At 31.3% G+C, this 17,661-nt stretch overlaps 1 protein-coding gene and 1 long non-coding RNA gene across 3 annotated transcripts; one reads left to right on the top strand and one right to left on the bottom strand.

The window, feature by feature from the left end:
- The first annotated feature begins 4,110 nt into the window (after positions 1-4,110).
- LOC128280402 (uncharacterized) lies at positions 4,111-5,165 on the top strand. The gene is made up of 2 exons (XR_008270575.1): positions 4,111-4,190; positions 4,656-5,165. It is a non-coding gene; the product is annotated as an uncharacterized LOC128280402 (long non-coding RNA).
- Positions 5,166-7,436: 2,271 nt separating this feature from the next.
- Positions 7,437-12,626, bottom strand: LOC108457375 (protein disulfide-isomerase 5-2-like). 2 transcript variants are annotated; one of them, XM_017756398.2, is made up of 5 exons: positions 12,199-12,624; positions 11,870-11,973; positions 11,131-11,501; positions 9,330-9,637; positions 7,437-7,997 (listed from the first exon to the last, which is right to left on the bottom strand). In XM_017756398.2, exons 1-5 carry the CDS (start codon positions 12,397-12,399, stop codon positions 7,689-7,691), a joined length of 1,293 nt encoding a protein of 430 aa, XP_017611887.1. In that variant the 5' UTR covers positions 12,400-12,624; the 3' UTR covers positions 7,437-7,688. The 2 variants fall into 2 exon arrangements, with proteins under 2 accessions (XP_017611887.1, XP_052875336.1); XM_053019376.1 differs by lacking the exon at positions 11,870-11,973 and having other exon boundaries at positions 12,199-12,626.
- Between the last annotated feature and the right edge of the window lie 5,035 nt (positions 12,627-17,661).

Raw genomic sequence — 17,661 nt, 5'->3', positions numbered from 1 at the left:
TATTTATATATTATCTATAATTATTTTTAAATTAATATTCTATTTATATTAGCTTCTAGCCTCCTATAAATATCCTTACATATCCAAATATATTATTAAAGCCGCTTCTCATTCTATAACTTGGATCTGACGATTACTTCACATTATTCGGATTCTTGAATGAATCTTTATTGTTTTCCAACTCATGAGACCCAAAAATGAGTCTTTTTTATTTGGTTGTGTTTTTTTATTCCAAATGCATGAGTAATTTAATTGTATTGTAAGTCCAAAATTTATTAGTAATTTTCATGAGTTTCTACTCACTCTTTTTCAATTTCGATTTAGTAATTTATTATTTTTAATATTTCATTTGGAATAATATTCAATTTTATTTATCTTTTCATATATATTTTTATGATTTTTGGTAAGACTTTCACAAGATTTTTTTGTCTGCTTAAAATTTAAAATTATTTAATAAAAATATTATTTTACTTTTATTTAAAATAAATTTATATGTTGTTATAATGGTGCAATTTTTTCTTTTTTACAGATTTTGCACCTCACTTGCTATTTCTGACTAGGTAATAATTTAATTATTTATATATTTTTATAAAAGATATCATAACTATAACGTATATTTGTATAAAATTTTGTACAAAATTTAATTTAAATTATATTTTTTTATTTATACTTAAAATTATAGTTCAAAATTTAAAAATAAAACATAATGTAAACGTTATCATAAAAATAAATAATATTTATCTTAATATTTACATTATTTACTTTTAATTTAAGATAACTGGATAAATTTATTTATCTAAATTAAATTTAAAATCAGTACATATATTTAAATAGATAAATTTAATATATTTAAACATATATCATTAATATATTTGTATCTAATTTTAAATTTATTTCTAATTATTTAATTAAATTTAAAATTATATTTTATTTATCTTAACATTATATTATTTAATTTAAATAATGATTGTTTTACTGTAATTATTTAATACCTAAACTTTATTAATTTCAATTACTTATTTAAATTATATTTAAATTAATGAAGGAATATTATATTAAAACATATTTATAATCAATAAATTTTATTTTAATTAATAAATACAACGACCTGCACTGGAAAGAAAACTAGTTGTAAATATAAAAATATTAAATATTAAATCATAAAAATATTGTCCCACAAAATATAATCATAAAATCATTCGTGTATAGATAAAAAGAAACATTATTTTTTAATATAATTTTAAAATTTCTAATTATTAATATTTTAATATTTACAATTTTAATAATCTTTACTCCTTTATACACTTTTTATATTATTCTTAATAATATTTAGAGTAAATTTTAACAAATACTTATCTAGATGAAATATATACCTGTTTTTTTATTACTAATTGTTCTATCAATAATAGTTCCAAAAAATATAGTTCTATGCAGGAGCACTCTATGGTGGGAACAATCATATTGGGAAACAGCTTTGGAAGGTTGACAGGATTCGTGGGTTGTTCTATTTTTGGGATGTCATGTAAAGCATAGCTTAGAGGCTTAAATATAAAAGATGTACTTTGGAAGACAATTGTTTCCTCTTTATTTCTTTAATGAACAAACAAATGCATTTGCACTTAAAGTCCTTCTTGCTAAAATACTTTAAATGGGTGTAACTTTCATGTAACCATTATTATACCATTATCTATTTAAGTTACTCTCCATTTTCCCATTTTCCCATGTTCAGGTAACCCCTTTTAATCCCACTACCCTTCAATATAGCATGTTCATATCCACTTTTCTCTTTTTAACTTCTTTTTTCAGGGCCTATAAATAGAGGTTTATATTTGGGACCTTTTGGCAAACTTGGCACTCTAAAATTGTAGAAGCCCAATTACTACATATTTTTAATTAGAAAAAGGCTCAAGGGCCTAAATAACAATTATCCCAATGATAAATGATTCATAATTAAATTATTATAATTAAACCTAATTAACTAAGATTAATTAAATAATATTCTTAGTATAAATAACATTTGGGTGGAAAGAAAGATGATCTTGTCATCTTCTTCACCTATCCAAAAGAGAAAAAAAGAATAGGAAAACTCCACTTTTGGAGCTTGAAGTATTTGACCAATTATTATTAAGGTAATTTTGGTCATTTTCTTGCCATTTTTATAGATTTAAGGTCATGAGAACTTGATTTAGTTAGCTCATGTTCCAATTTGTAAAACTATTAAAATTTTTGAAAGTTTCCATTATTTAGAAATAGATTATATTGGTGTGAATTTGATAGAAATTAAGTTTAGATTATGAAAAGGACTAAATTGTAAAGCTTAATTGTTAGTTGCCTACAGTAGGGACCAAATTGAATAAAATGTAAAATTAATATGAAATTTCTATAGGAATGGAAATTACAAGGTCCCTAATGAGTCTAATGAGTATATGTGAAATTGGATTTATATTTGTCCCGATTTTAGGGATTAAATTGAATAAATTGAAAAATATGTTTGGCTTTGTATTTGAATGTGATTTGATATGAAATTTGATATTGTGTTATTTTTGAATTATTATTTGTAGCTAAAGATGACACTAATCCGTTGAGAGGGAAAGGAAAGGAGAGAGCCGACGACAAGTGACACGAGCTTTTAGTTTGTATTTATGTGATTTAGGATAAATTTAATTGTTGCATATTGTGGTATTTTGCATAATATGATATTGAGGGAGTTGATAATAATTATTTGAAGGGAATTGCCATGTTTAAGATTAAATATCGAGATAGAGGATTAAATTGAATAAAATAAAAATGTGCATGAATTAATTTATACATGTTATTTGATATAGATCTGGGCTGAAATATGTTATATTAAATGTTGAAATAGTGAAATTGATGATGAATTGAGAATGAGAGAATGTGAATTGAACTATATAATGAAATTGGAAAATTGGTTACCACATTAACTGTTCGAGCAGAGTTGGTTATAGTTGGCATGCCATGGGATAGATTGAGTATGGGTTACTTTTATTATATGTCAATGAGCGTTGGGCGCATTTTCCTACGGACTTTTCGATGAGTGATAGGCACAATCTATTTACTTCAGACGTTCCGATGAGGCACAAGGTACTAAATTGGTGTATTGGTTAGGATTTGTATATCCATTCAAGTCCGAGTCATGTTAATAGGGAATATAAATTGTAAATTGGTTAAATAATTCAATGTTATGAAATTGTACTACAGGTACATATATATGATATATGATTATCAGCAGTATGTGAAAAATCATGCAAACCAGTTAAACGAGTCTGAGGGCCGATTTGGAAAGTTAGCGAATGGATTGATTTGGTTCGGTAATGAAAAACGAATATGACTGAATGTGTTATATTGAAAGGAAATATAAACACTAATGACATTGGTATGATATGTTTGTATAGTTCTTAATTGAGACAATGTATAATTGATCCATTTGACATAGGTGGTATACTTTATGACATATATATATTGATATGTAAATGAGGATTAGAATGAATTGCATATGAATGGATTGATATTAAAATTATAGATTGAGTGTATGCAATTGATTGAATTCGTATTATATTAACTTGAATCATGAAAATACCACTGAGTATTATTGCTTAGAGTACGGTTTGTTTTCCCATGCACAAGTTTATGTACATGTGAAGGTCTCAAGAAGTGATTTCAGCATCCAAGAAGCGATCTCTGACTCAACAATGTTTGTATTGTAACATTCCGAAATAGGGCCTAAACGGAACAGTGGTTGCGAAACCACAAATTGAGGTAAAAATAAAAATAAAATAAAAATATTTTATTATTATTTTGAGGTTCATGGTATGATTACATGATTGTGTGAAAATTTCGTGATAAAATTCTATGCATAAAGTGCTTAAATTGAGGTTAGGGACTAAATCGAATAATTTGCAAAACTTGCATTCTAGAAGTTTTAGTATGAAATTATTTTGGAATATTAATTAGGAGATCTTAAATGGTAATTTGACCAATTTTAAGTTCATGGACAAAATTAGGACATGGAAGGAATTTTTGAAAGTTTAGTAAGGAGGGCATTTTGGTCATTTGGTTATTAACATTAATAAAAGGTAAAAAGATGATAAAATTGTATCATCTTCTTCAAGTTACCAACAGAACCTTACCTCTCTCCATAGCTGGGGTTTCTTCAACTTTCAAGCTTCATAGTAAGTGATTCCAAGCCCGCTTTTAATGATCTTTACGTTTTTGAAGTCCCTAGCTCGATAAAGCTTATGCTAGCAATAATTTAAGTTAGGAATCAAATTTGGAAAAATACCCATAGGTGAAATTTGTGTATTTTGATGTTTTATGATGGAATATGAGGTTTTAAATTATGTTAGACAACTTGTGCTACTTGGTTTTAAGTGAAAACGAGTAAAAGGCTTAATCGGTAAAAATACCTAATAGTCATAAGTACATGTTAGAGTGTGAATTTGATGTTGCCATAGAAGGGAAAAATGATCAGCATGTCATAAAACATAAGAAAATAGGATGAAGTTTAATTTACGAGCCTTGGGGCAAAAGTGCAAATATGTGAAAGTTTAGGGGCAAAAATGTAATTTTTCCAAAGTTTGAGTAAAGGGTTGTTTTGATAAATGTTGATATTAAATAAGCTAAATTTGCTATTATAGATCAAGAAGAGCGAAATTCGAGAGTAGATCGGGGAAAAGAAAAAGTAAAGGACTAAATTGTAAAGTTTAGTCACATTTTGTATCGAGGTAAGTTTACAGTAAATAAATGCAATATTCTTTTATTTTACATTATTATTGTCAATTTCCAGCATTTATATATTTATGTTATGAAAATATTTAAAGTCGAATTTAAGGTGAAGTGACAGAGGAAAAGTGTTAGAAAGCCCCGGTTGAACCCTAGGAATGTTAGGATATTAGGGTTGACAGGACAGAACGAAATGAGCCATGTAAGTCCATATTAGAAATATGGCTTTGGAGACAGGATTGAGCCATGTAAGTCCATATTATATATGGCATTGGAGACATGAATAATTCATGTAAGTCCATGTCAAAGACATGGCATTGGCAGGATATTGATAGACAGGAACGACCCTAGTATCCTTAGTATTCCGAGTGGTTCAACGGGTCAGGATACGAGTTAAATTACAGTGAATTAACAGCAAAGGAAAAGTAGATTATACTTATGAAAAGGAAAGGTCGTAAGAAAGAAGGTAAGGAATAAAGAAGAAGATAGAAATTGAGAAGTAAAGAAATTTATGATGTTAGATGATATTATGCATAATTATCCATTATGTTGAATGTTGTGATTTATTTGCTTGTAAGCTTACTAAGCCTAGTGCTTAATCTCTTTATTTTCTTCTTCTTATAGTACTTATCTAGCCACTCGGGATCGAAGGAAACGTCGGAGGCCGATCACACTATCAAAGAAATAACTCGGTATAATTAGACGTTTTGTTTTGTGTATGGCATGTATAGAAACTTAGCCACTTTTGGTATAATATGAACAATGAATGATGTGTAAATACTTGCTAGTGATTAGCTAATAAAATGGCCGATGATATGCATGTTTATTAATATGTATGATTGAATGGTGATTATCACATGAAAATTATGAAAATGTGAAAGTAACCTAAAACAGATTCAAGTAACAGCAATGACGTAACTTTGAAAAATCACTAAAATTGTATAAACATAGTTTAAAGATGAATAATATATGAAATTAAAGCTTATTATGTCTATTTTCTTATGGAATAAGAAAAATAGGTAAAGGTATTATATTTCATGATATATCTGAGTTTTAGTGAAACAAGGTCAGAGCGATTTCTGGAACCCCTGTTTCAAATTTGGAAATTCACCATAAATTATACAAAACTAATTAGAAGGTATACTTTATATGGTTATAATCCTTGTTGAGTCTAGTTTTAAGAGAAACAAACGGCTTAGTGATATGAATTTTGTACAGGAAGAAACATGGTTCGTAGTAACAAGAGGTTAGTGCAGTCGAGTTTTGAAACAGGGAAACTTTAACTAATAAACTGTACTAATTGGCCAAGTCAAAATCTATGAAAAAATTAGTAGATAGATATATGAGTCTAGTTTCAGGAAAAATTTACGGATCTTAATTTCGAGTTTCGAACTCAAGATATGAATTTTTAGGCGACTACGACGCAGAATGGCAGCACATTCCGAAATGCTTAAATAAACAATTTAAACCTATTTAAGGGATAGAATAAGTTTAGTAATGCCTCGTGCTCGATTCTGGCAACAGTCTCGGGTAAGGAGTGTTACATGTATAGTCTCTTTTTGTTCGTTATATAGCATGTACTTAAGTTGAGCCAGTTTTTGGTACAATATGTGATCATGTGAACTTTTGGAGTTGGAATTGGTATTTCGGAAATGGACATATGTTTAGATGTATGAAATTGAGACTGTCACAATTTTGGTTAGGTATAAATTGTGGTAAGCTATTAGTTTATATGGTAATGTATTTATATACATGTGCGTATATGCTAAGTAGTCCAAAGGTTAGTATGATGAATTGGATTGTATACTTAGATGAAATTGTTGAGATGGATATAAAGTATACATGTATAAAAGGTACTTCGGCTTAGAATTGAACTCATTAGATGTGTGCATTTAGTTGAAATTATAATTGCAAATGTGTTTGAAATGTTTAGGTGATTGCAAGAAGGTGTCAAATTTTGACCATTTAGAAACAAGCAGTCACGTCGCGACAAGACCAAGTTAGTATGTTATGTCGCAACAAGGAATCCCAAAAGTCATAATGTCAACACGATATTTTGAATTCTTTACAGTTTGGTTCTAATTCAATCTCGGGTTTGCAAAAGAGCTTTTGTTAGCTCGTATAAGACTTAGAAATAATTATATATCATATTACACGCTTGTATTACTCATATTTGGATATTTAATAATTCTAAATTAAATGTAATTATTCGTAGTTGCTCCGACAACGAATATGACATTCTATAACTCGGACCTGATAATCAAGTTGGATATCAAAGTGTTACATCTCCTCACCTTACCCAAAAAAACCCTCTATAAATACCAATAAATTTAGATATCCATTTGTTCGGATTCATTCTATACTTACATTTTGAATTCTTTCTATTTCTTGATTTTTAAAATTTTATATAACTTTTTCAAGTTTTTAATAATTTATAATATATTGAACCTCGTCCGACTTTTACATTACTGCAAAAAAAAATAGTGTTTTATCTAATTTCTCTTTAAAAAATCACAGCCAACATATTTTAAAATAAATAAATAAATTCTAACACGTAAAAGAATACATTGTGCACTTCCCGTGCCAAAACTAGACTGAAACTAACATAAAAATGATAAAATAAAAAAAATAAAAATTAATTGTAAGTTAGCGAACAAAAACTACAAGGTATGGGAAATCATGGAGGGAAAACACCATTGAACATAATAACAGTGTTAGAGAAAAACAATGAATCTTCATAATACAACAAAGTACAAGTCTAGAATACTTTGATTTCTTAAAACAAGACTGCCATCATTGAGCATATAAAAAAAGATACACGTCAAGAAAGCTGGGAACATCAGCTTCAACACAGAATTGTTAATTAGATTTCATTCACCCTTCTGCACCTCTATTCTGTAACTCGCTGTGTTTTCGTTGCTGCATCTCAACCAGGAAGATACCTCGCCTTAATCTTCTTTCTTCTCAAGTCCGTACCGACTGCTTTCAGCCTCAGAGCTCCCAGCATGATCAACTGCATCCTGGCTGCCAACCCTGGGCATATCGTCTTCTTTCCCAATGCTTTGTATAAGCATCATCATTGCAACAATAAAGACGAGTATGTACACAGTTCTGATGCCAACTAATGAATGGATGAAGTCCATAAATGATGGCCCTTTAACTGTTTTCCTTTCTATTCTTCCTTCTCTATATCCTTCTAGGAATCGTGAGATTTGGGTCCCCTGATCTTCAGCATCAAGGCTTTCAACACCAATAACCTTTCATATCAACAAAATCTAGGTCAGCAAATGCCTTTATTCTTATGATACAAGATATATATACATGTAATATCAAGGAAAAAACCGCCAAGGTCAGCAACCTTATTGATTTTACTGCAAGAACATGATCAGCCATCATAGGAAAAAAATAATGAAATAATCTCCGGCTCTTATTAGCATCAAGACAATTTCATGGATTCAAAGATACAGGGATAATGAATATAAGAACACAAGAAACAGTGATTAGTGTTTGGAAGCAGAGGCATCAATGACAAGAAAAACCTTTAAAGACAAGTACATAGTTATCATATGGACTGCTCCTAGCTTCTACATACACATACATGCATCTAGGTCTATGTGTTCAAGTGCATTTGCCGCTGCAATCAAAGAACTAATAATCCTAGCTTATGAAGTTAAGAGAAAGATCAAGGTCCATTCTCAATACTAAAATTTCATTGCAACATGCATATCATAAAAATCCATATTACACCTGGGAATTTTTAGATTTTGATCTTTTACACTTGCATGCTCTTGCTTCAATTATTGCTCTCACTTTCATTTCCTCACACTTGCTAACGGATCCAATACTAAAGAAAGGTTGAAGAAAAGAGGTTAATAATGTCAAAGAATTATAAAAAAACTTAATAACATATATATCAACTTAGAGTGCTGTTACAGTTGCTTTCTCCATCAGGAAAATATACTAGCATAAATGCATGATCCAGTACCAAAAGCGTTATAACTAGATAAAGTGCAAGAGATTACATGGATTTGGTATAAATATAATTTAATTTTACTAACTATAAAGTCATATTTTTTGTTAATAATGAAAATTCAACCCTAACAATATTACTAATTAACTTTCATCAAATCAATCTAATACCTGAATTCAACATTAAAAAGTTAACACCAATACTTTGTATACCAAATACAAGTATCACATTGGACCAAAAACAACTCAGTACCAAATTAGAAAAATGTGTCAAACTTGGGTACCAAATGATACATTAAGCTATCCCAAAACTAATTTGATCCCATAATAAACAAAGCTTGAAATGACCTGAACCCAAAACGATTCGAAAATTTTACAATCAAATTAATTGGACCCAACATGAAACCAACCTAATCGGACCACTTGACATAACTACCTGTAGCTAATGATAATTAAGTTGGGTATGACAAATGATCATACGCTGGAATAACATTAATATTGTCATGTGCACTGATGATAAATTATGCTAAAATCAAGTACAGAAACAACTACCGACTATCATTAGAGGCACCATTTTTGCGACAGAATTAAAGATAAAATACTTCAGAATTAATACTTACCAAAAAGTACTCCTCATTTCCGTTCCAAACAATCATTTTTGGCAACTTTGTCTTATGGTTGGCCTCAAATTTATCAGCAAAGTCTTCCCATTGCTCAACCCCAACATAACTAAATACCAAATCAGGATTTGCAGATGCAGCAGCCTTTAATAACTTGATCAAGTCCTGTGATTGGTCTTCATTCTCATCATTTAAGATTGTCAGGACAATTTTCCTCTCCTCATCTTTCAATAGCTTCAATGTCTCGTAGTTCAAGGGCACCACCAGAGGAAGCAAATTCTGTTTTACAAAATCCCCCAAAAATGAATCTGCATGATTGAAGCTGAAAGGTAAGATTCCTTTTCCTCTATGCAGTCAGGAGAAATAAATTACAGTTGAGCAAAATTAATTGTTTGAGGAGTTTTAAGCAGGAAAAAGAAAAGGAAACATTATATACAAGTAACAATTAATTTTGACTACAAGGTGCACATCCAGTCTCTCTTTACTCCTAATGGGTACTGGAAATCCAACTTAAATTAGTGGTTGACCAAATGTTGTGACTTTGACCCTTTCAGACAAGGAACATTTCAAGAGTGAAGTTCTCCTTAATTTCTTTAATTTTTATTTATTTATTTTTTTCAATAATTATGCCTTTAATAACCCAAAAAAAAGGCAATATTAAACTAATCAATTTAGAGTACGTAATGTCAAACAAGAGACTATATGAAGAACATTATTATTGGCTAACAGAAGGGGGAAAATATTCATGTTTTGAAAGATAAACTAAACCATATTTTATATTTTATTATAAAATTTATACATCTTACGCTTATTTTATACATAAACAAATACAAAAACACAAATATAAATATCAAGCCTTACTTCACTAGGCGAGTGCTTTTTGTTTTGTGCCTTGCGTTTTGGGGAATATAATGGTTCTAGAGCTTAGAGTGCACCTTCAACCTTGATAACACTGTGATTTACCATAATCAGCTGGCATATTCTTTCTTATACCCTTTATTCGTCTTTTCTAGAGGTCCTAATCTCCATAAATCACTATAAGATTCTTCTTCATTGTTACAATCAATATCATGTCTTTTTCAGTGAACTTGTTCTTAAATTTTATGTGGATCAGATCCTTCACCACATCAACATACCTATACAAAAATGTGACAAGTAAGAAGCCAATGTAAGGCCTCAAGTATCCCTAGCCTACGCCTCCATACAAGTTCCTTCTTCTTCTGAAAATATTTCCTTCTAGTCCACATTTTCTTATCTGAGCTAAAATGGAACTGCACATGATTTTTTGTCACAGTTGCTTTTATTTCCATGTCTCACTCCATGGCTATCACTATCAGTACATGTTATAGTTATCCTACGAAGTTGCCCTCCTCATTTTGGTAAAACCACATCCATTTGTTGAAAACTCCATTTAGGTATTTCTGACTGTTTAATTTAAATGATATGGGACCAGGTAACTCTAACAAATCCTTCAGTGACTATCTTTTTTTTTTTTCGGGGCTGTTCCTAATTCTTATTCAGGAAATACCAAATCATGTTGTCTGCTCAGATATTACTGAATCAATACAATTTTGCATTTAAATAATATTGCATAAAACCCCAAAGGGATGAATCAGAACTCAACAAATCCACCAGCGAAACAAATCCCTGTGGTCAGTGTTCCAAGAACTCATATGCAAAAGCACAAAGAAAATGGCTAGAGCAGTAGTCAATAACAAGGTGGATGATGCATGATAAAAGGATAAGTGATGTAGCATGATATTTTAAAGACACTTGAAATGCGATAATAATCTAATCTAACCTTCAAATGGGCCATAGAAGACGCTTTGCTGCTTATAGCTTGGATGAAGAGCTACCAAAGAAGGAACTTTGTCAAAGTCATACAACACCATGGCATCATCAGAGAAATCCTTTGCCACTGAAAACCAGGCCTTTTTCTTGTACTTAACAGCTAAATTAGTTATCACTGTTTCATTCAAGCCAAAACCTATGTATATAGGAAAGAAAGTACCAGCTGCTTCAACAAAATCATTAATGGCAGAATCTGAACTAAGAATAGACACATCAGGAGCAACGAATTTCTTCAGATATTGAACAAGTAAATCTGCTTTCCTTGGTCCATTATACTCCATAGGAACTCCATGCATAAAGAACTTGAGGGTAGGATAGCCACTGCAAAATTGAATTCCTATTATAATAAATACAACAAGGATGACAATGGCCAAGCTCAAGGGGTATTCTTTACATATGGAACTGGATCATTCATGTTATATGATCATGTATAAAAGGCATAAACTAAATATACTTCACAAATCAAAACAAACGTATAAAATGAATAACATATTACTGTTTACCAAGGCTGTTTAATTCAAGTCTATGTATTACCCACAAAACTTTTTTTAAAAAAATGCTGAAAATTTTCTAATATTTCTTTCAATTGCCAGCAAGAAAACATTTCTACAAACTGAATGCTTTAGTTAAAAAACACAAGAAATTTAATATATAATTGGTGATATAAGACAAAAGCCATAGACGCTTACTCGATATCATGTTTACTAGCAAGACGGGTAAACTTGTCAGCATTAACTTTAGCTAAAACTATTGGCTCATTCAATCCAGCAAGAACAGGAGCTGCCTCATCTAACTGCAAAGCAACCGGAGGGAAGATTTGGTAATTTTGAGTCAGTGAAAAAGTAGTCATTTTGGGCATTCACAAAAACTGGAAACAAAGCCACTTAATTTGACAAGAATAGAATCGATTCCACTAGACTAAAACAAAAGGGGGGGATTGGGGAGAAAGGGAATATAAAAACTATAAAACAGAGCAGGGGTTTTGCAAAGATTGGATAAAGAATATTATATATATAACCTGGGGGGAAAGGCGTTTGCAGTGACCGCACCAGGGAGCGTAGAAGTCGACGAGGATGTAATCGAATGATGAAATAGCGGAGTCAAAGTTGGATTCATCCAACTCCAACACTTTCCCATCCGCCTTTAACTCATTTGCTCTCGAACCATTTCCTGCTTTCCAGATCGTTAACACCAGGAATATGATCATGGGCAAACGCATGTTTGGAATTGGAGACCTTGTTTCTTTCTCTCTTTTTTTCCCCGTTTGTTTCTTTTATCTTCCCAGTTTCCTTAAGAAACAGCGTTTGCTGGGACTAATTTATTTTGATCAATCCAAACTTTAGTTCCTCAAAATATAATAATACTAAAAACATATCTTGAGAGCAGATGCATAACTTGAGTAGCTTCGCTACATATTTCCATAATTATTTTTATTATTAATTGTAATCAATTTTAAATAATTGATTACAAATTATAAATGTATCACTTTTATTAAATAATTGAAAATTACATTTTCATCCAATCATTATCAAATTAATTTGACGAAAATTTTTAATAAATCAAAAAATTATTATCACGAATTTTAAGAGATTCATCATATCAATGAAATGCAAACGACCACATCAAAGAAACAGAAATGCATTTATTTAGTAAGGTGTTGTTATAACCAAAAACTCATTGCTTAAATTTCAAAAAAAATGCTACCAATTCATTAAATTAAGGTGGGTGGTGCAAGTTACAATTGTGAGGAACTACTATAACAAAGAAGGCTTCCATAAAGTTCTCCCAAACACAACTAACTCTTGGGTCTTGGGTTTCTTCGATATTTAAGAGTGTCGAGTTACATAAAATGTATCATTTAAGATTAAGTTTATAATAAATAATAAAATTTTAAATAGATATAAATTCAATATTCATGAATATTGAGTTAGGAAAAGACATTTACTAGATTTTGCACTCAACACTTATCAATATTGAACTTTCACTAAAGTGATTACTAAGGTTAAGTTTACGATAAATGATGAAATTTTATATACATATAAACTCGACACCCATTATTATCAAGTTCAATTCAACGCTTACATTTTAACTCTCAGTGATAAAAATTAATTTTATATCGCTTAGATATTATAGGTAACTCAACACTTGTGGGTATTGAGATTGCATAACATAATTATTACTATGATTCTATTAGAGCAATAAAAACTTTACGACGCATATTTTAATGTAGAACTATACATTTGTTGGTGTCAAGGTAGTCTTTTAAAAAAATATTTTACGAAATAACTTTTTGATAAGCTTATTTTAATTAAAAAAAGAAGGAATTCATTTATACTAGTGTAAAATTAGAGTAACTTTACACCCTTTTGCATCTCTGTGTATGATTAATATTTTAACAAATCCAACTGTCATATTTTATATTCCATTCATATGGATAATACATGTCAAATTTGACGTAAATAAAAATTTTCTAACTATTTGTTTTATGAAAAAAATCAACCCTTTAATAAATATTAATATATACAAGATTTTTAGAAGGATACGATAAAGATATCGATTAGTTCAAAATTTTATATGTATAATAAGTACAATTATATCAATAAATTAAAATATTAAATCGTTAAATATTAATCTTACAAAAAGGTACAAAGAGGTAAAAACTATTATTTTAAAATAAAAAGAAAACCCATGGGTTTGGACTATATGATATATTCACGATCTGTTTTTCATGCCAATTAGGCCCTAGTTTTGTCTAAAATGTTTAAGCTCAGTTAATTAGAAGTAGTCTTGTCAACAAATTAGATCTAAGGTGGGTTTAAATAGGCAGTGCGTTTAGTGTAAAAATAGTGGTGACGGTGAGATTAAATACTATAGCGATACTGTAGCGTGAAACAAAAAGTAAGCTAAGCACACCGCACCGTACCCAATTGCCCATTCAAACTCACCTCTAGTTTTGTGTATCTCTTTTTCCTAATGTCATTTTACTTGACAAAAATTTTCCTTATTTTTCTGTGGATACTAATTAATCTATTTAATTAATAAGATTTCACTTATTATCTTCCTTTCTAAAAAGAAATTTTCACTTATCGTAAAAAGTTTAGATTCTTAGTTTTCTCGGCATAATTTCAAAAATCGCCCTTAATATTTTGGGTTTTTTTTCACTTTGGCCCTTAAGCTTTTCTTTATTCTCATCCACGATGTTGCAATTTTTTTCAAATGAGGCCAAAGTTGACGAAAATTATCCGCCAACTAACGATCAACATTTTTTAACTGATGTGGCGTGACACACCACCAGATGACCTTGTTGACATGGTATGTCACAACATCACTAACTAACATGGCATTTTAGAAATTTATAATTCAAAAAAAAAATAAGGGTGCTTTTTGGAATTATGTCTTTTTTATGGACTTTTTATTTTTCTTGTAAAACAATTCAATGAAACTTAATGTTTTTTAACAAATATTTCGTTAGTAATTTACATACTTGTTATACCGTTATCCACTCCAGGATACGTTGCAGGCCAAAAATATGCCTAAGCAATAAGCATGCCACAAACAAGTCAGGAGGTCACTTGCGAGCTCGCCCTTCTAGGATGACCACACAGGCAATAGATGGCCTAATCTTCATCAGGAGCATGAAGTTGTTGGTCACCAAACATCAGGTGGACTCAACTAATTTATCCCATCAAGCCAGAACGAATGATAGGATCTGTCATGTCATAGACATCCTCATCCCATTAAAGACATCCCTTCCACGCGCTCCACAATGATGGTCAGATAGCAAGTCCAACATATTAACATCATATTGCATGGGACCAGGGGCAAAGCCAAGGGGCTGGCATTGGCCCCCCCAGCTTTGCCCCGGCCCTTATTAAAATGTAAAATTGATATTTAGGCTCTTCAAATTTTTTAAAAATTTTAAATTAGTAAATGTAAAATTGCACTTTGGCCCCCTAAATTTATAAAAATTCGATTTAATCCTTTACAAATTATAAAGATATAAACTATAAAAAAATTAAAATTTCATCCGGCGCCCCCAAAAAATTGTTCTAGTTTCGCCCCTGCACGAGACCTTTGCTTATAAATACCTCTAGGAACGATGAAGAAAAGATTGACTCTTTAAAAATACTAAGCCTATACTCTGTGTTTTTAAACCATAAATAACGAGCCTATAAACACCTCTTAGAGTCATCAACACTTTCCCTTAGTTTTTTTTAAACCAAACAAAGAGACGTCACCTGCACAATGTAGCCAATATAAAGATTAATTTCAAGAAGCAAACAATAATGACAATAAAGCAGCTATCTAAATTATCATTGCTAGACTCATTGTGAAACAAAGAAAAAGGCTTTGAAGCATCAATGTGGCAGTCATCTCGAAGCTGAAAAATAATTTGGCCAGTACCTAGTGGTACATCCTACTCATGACCAAGTAGGTGTCACATCTTGGTAATGTAGCAGATAGGTTCCAAAGTCACCCCTCGAAAACGCCTGGGGCACAGTTCTATCGTTCTCAAAGTCATCCTTTATATCTTGGGTAGTGTGTCCATTAGCACCCCTATCCCCAAGACGGTACTTGAAAACACTTCTTAAAACAATCTCAAATAGGCCACCTGTAACACCTTTTACCCGTATTCGACGTTGAAATAAGGTATGAGGTATTACTGGACTTAGACACAAGCTATCATGCAAAACCGAGACATAAATTTCTACTCAAATTTAAAACTTTTCAAAAAAATTCGTATCATCTTTTAAACGAGCCTACGAGGCCCAAAACATACATTGAGAATGGTTTGGGACTAAATCGAGAACTTTCAAAACTTTTACAACACTTAAAAAATTTTCATGCTTTAAAGGGTCACACGCCTGTGTGGGTAGACCATGTGGTCACACATGCTCGTGTGGCTTGGGACACGCCCGTGTCATCAGCCCATGTAACTCTCTATTTATGACATCATGTGCTAAATGATGTCACACGGCCAAAGCACACACCTATGTGCTTAGGCTGTGTGGACGATTAAATTCCATAATTTTTCACAAAATAGATGCAGACTTCACACGACCAGAGCATACGCTCATGTCCCAAGACTGTGTCCTTCATACGGCCGAGACACGCAGCTGTGTCTCATACCCGTGTACTCAATACTGAGCATTCTGTTACTAAAATTAAAATGCAGGGGATACACAGTCAGATCACACACCCATGGGGGCAAACCGTGTGTCACACACGGCTTAGACACATGTCCATGTGTCTACCCGTATGGACGATTTTGAGGCTATTTTCCAAGCCTTTTGCCACCCTTATATACTCAAACACATACATAACTTCTAAGGCACTTAACATGGCATAATTGAGTACTTAGATACAATCAAACAAATCATGATCATGACAATATAGTATCAACTAGTATATACATAAGACACCACACATTGTCAAGCCCAAGCTTACAAATTCTCATGTATTAAAAGTCATAAGTTTGCTTTCATATTACACATTGGGACCTCAACTATCATCGTACTAACACCTCTCAATTAAATCAACAAGCATTCATAACCAATAACATATTCCATCATATACTCAATCACAAACCACATTTCAAAGGCATAGGCACGTGCATGCCTGTATAAATAGGCTTACAACCCAATAATAAATATAAACCATATCTCATGGCCATATACAAAATGAATCATCAAATCATTATAAGCCAACACACTTTGCCAAATTAATATGACACGTAAACCAAGTCTCCTATACATGCCATACTTAAAATATGAAATCATGAATACCCAAAAGATTATTTTGATAGTGTGAATCAAGCTCTGACATCCTTCGATTTCTGAGCTAGCTTGGCGATACTATAAAAAAATAGAAAAGAAAGGGAGTAAGCATAAAGCTTAGTAAGTTCACATGCAATAATAAACAATATTAAGAAATATTTAGCATGAATACCATACAATTTAACATAAATCACATATTTACCATCATAGTTTCATAAGCATAACTTTATCATTCTTAATATTACCAAAAACTCATCACTTAACAAGCTCATTCTTATGAGTTTTTCGTACATGCCTGTACCAACTCGTGACTTAACATACTCTTTCTTGTTTTTGACATACCCGTTGAACACTTGGAATACTAAACGGATACATAGAAAGTCTTTGCACACAAGCGCCACATATGTAGCCAAAGCTACCTCATATTTCATATCACATAAAGGCTCGCTCTCGAGCTAATCACGGGTCTGCTCACACAAGCTGACGGTCAAGACGTAGCTACACGGGCTACTCACACAATCTGACAAGTATCCACAACACATACCGGACTACCTAGCCACCGGTAGGACGTACATGACCAGCACCTAGATCACATAAATACACATATCACATGGGATCTTAGTGACATGTCACTTATATCCTATTCTATTCCTAAGGTTTAAATGGGATTTTCTCTATCTTGTCGGAACTTGTCAAATGTGTTC

The sequence above is a fragment of the Gossypium arboreum genome, chromosome 9 (genome assembly GCF_025698485.1).
Source record: "Gossypium arboreum isolate Shixiya-1 chromosome 9, ASM2569848v2, whole genome shotgun sequence".
Classification (NCBI taxonomy): domain Eukaryota; kingdom Viridiplantae; phylum Streptophyta; class Magnoliopsida; order Malvales; family Malvaceae; genus Gossypium; species Gossypium arboreum.
Note: the sequence above shows the minus strand (reverse complement) of the source record. Positions and strands in the feature narration are given on the sequence as shown.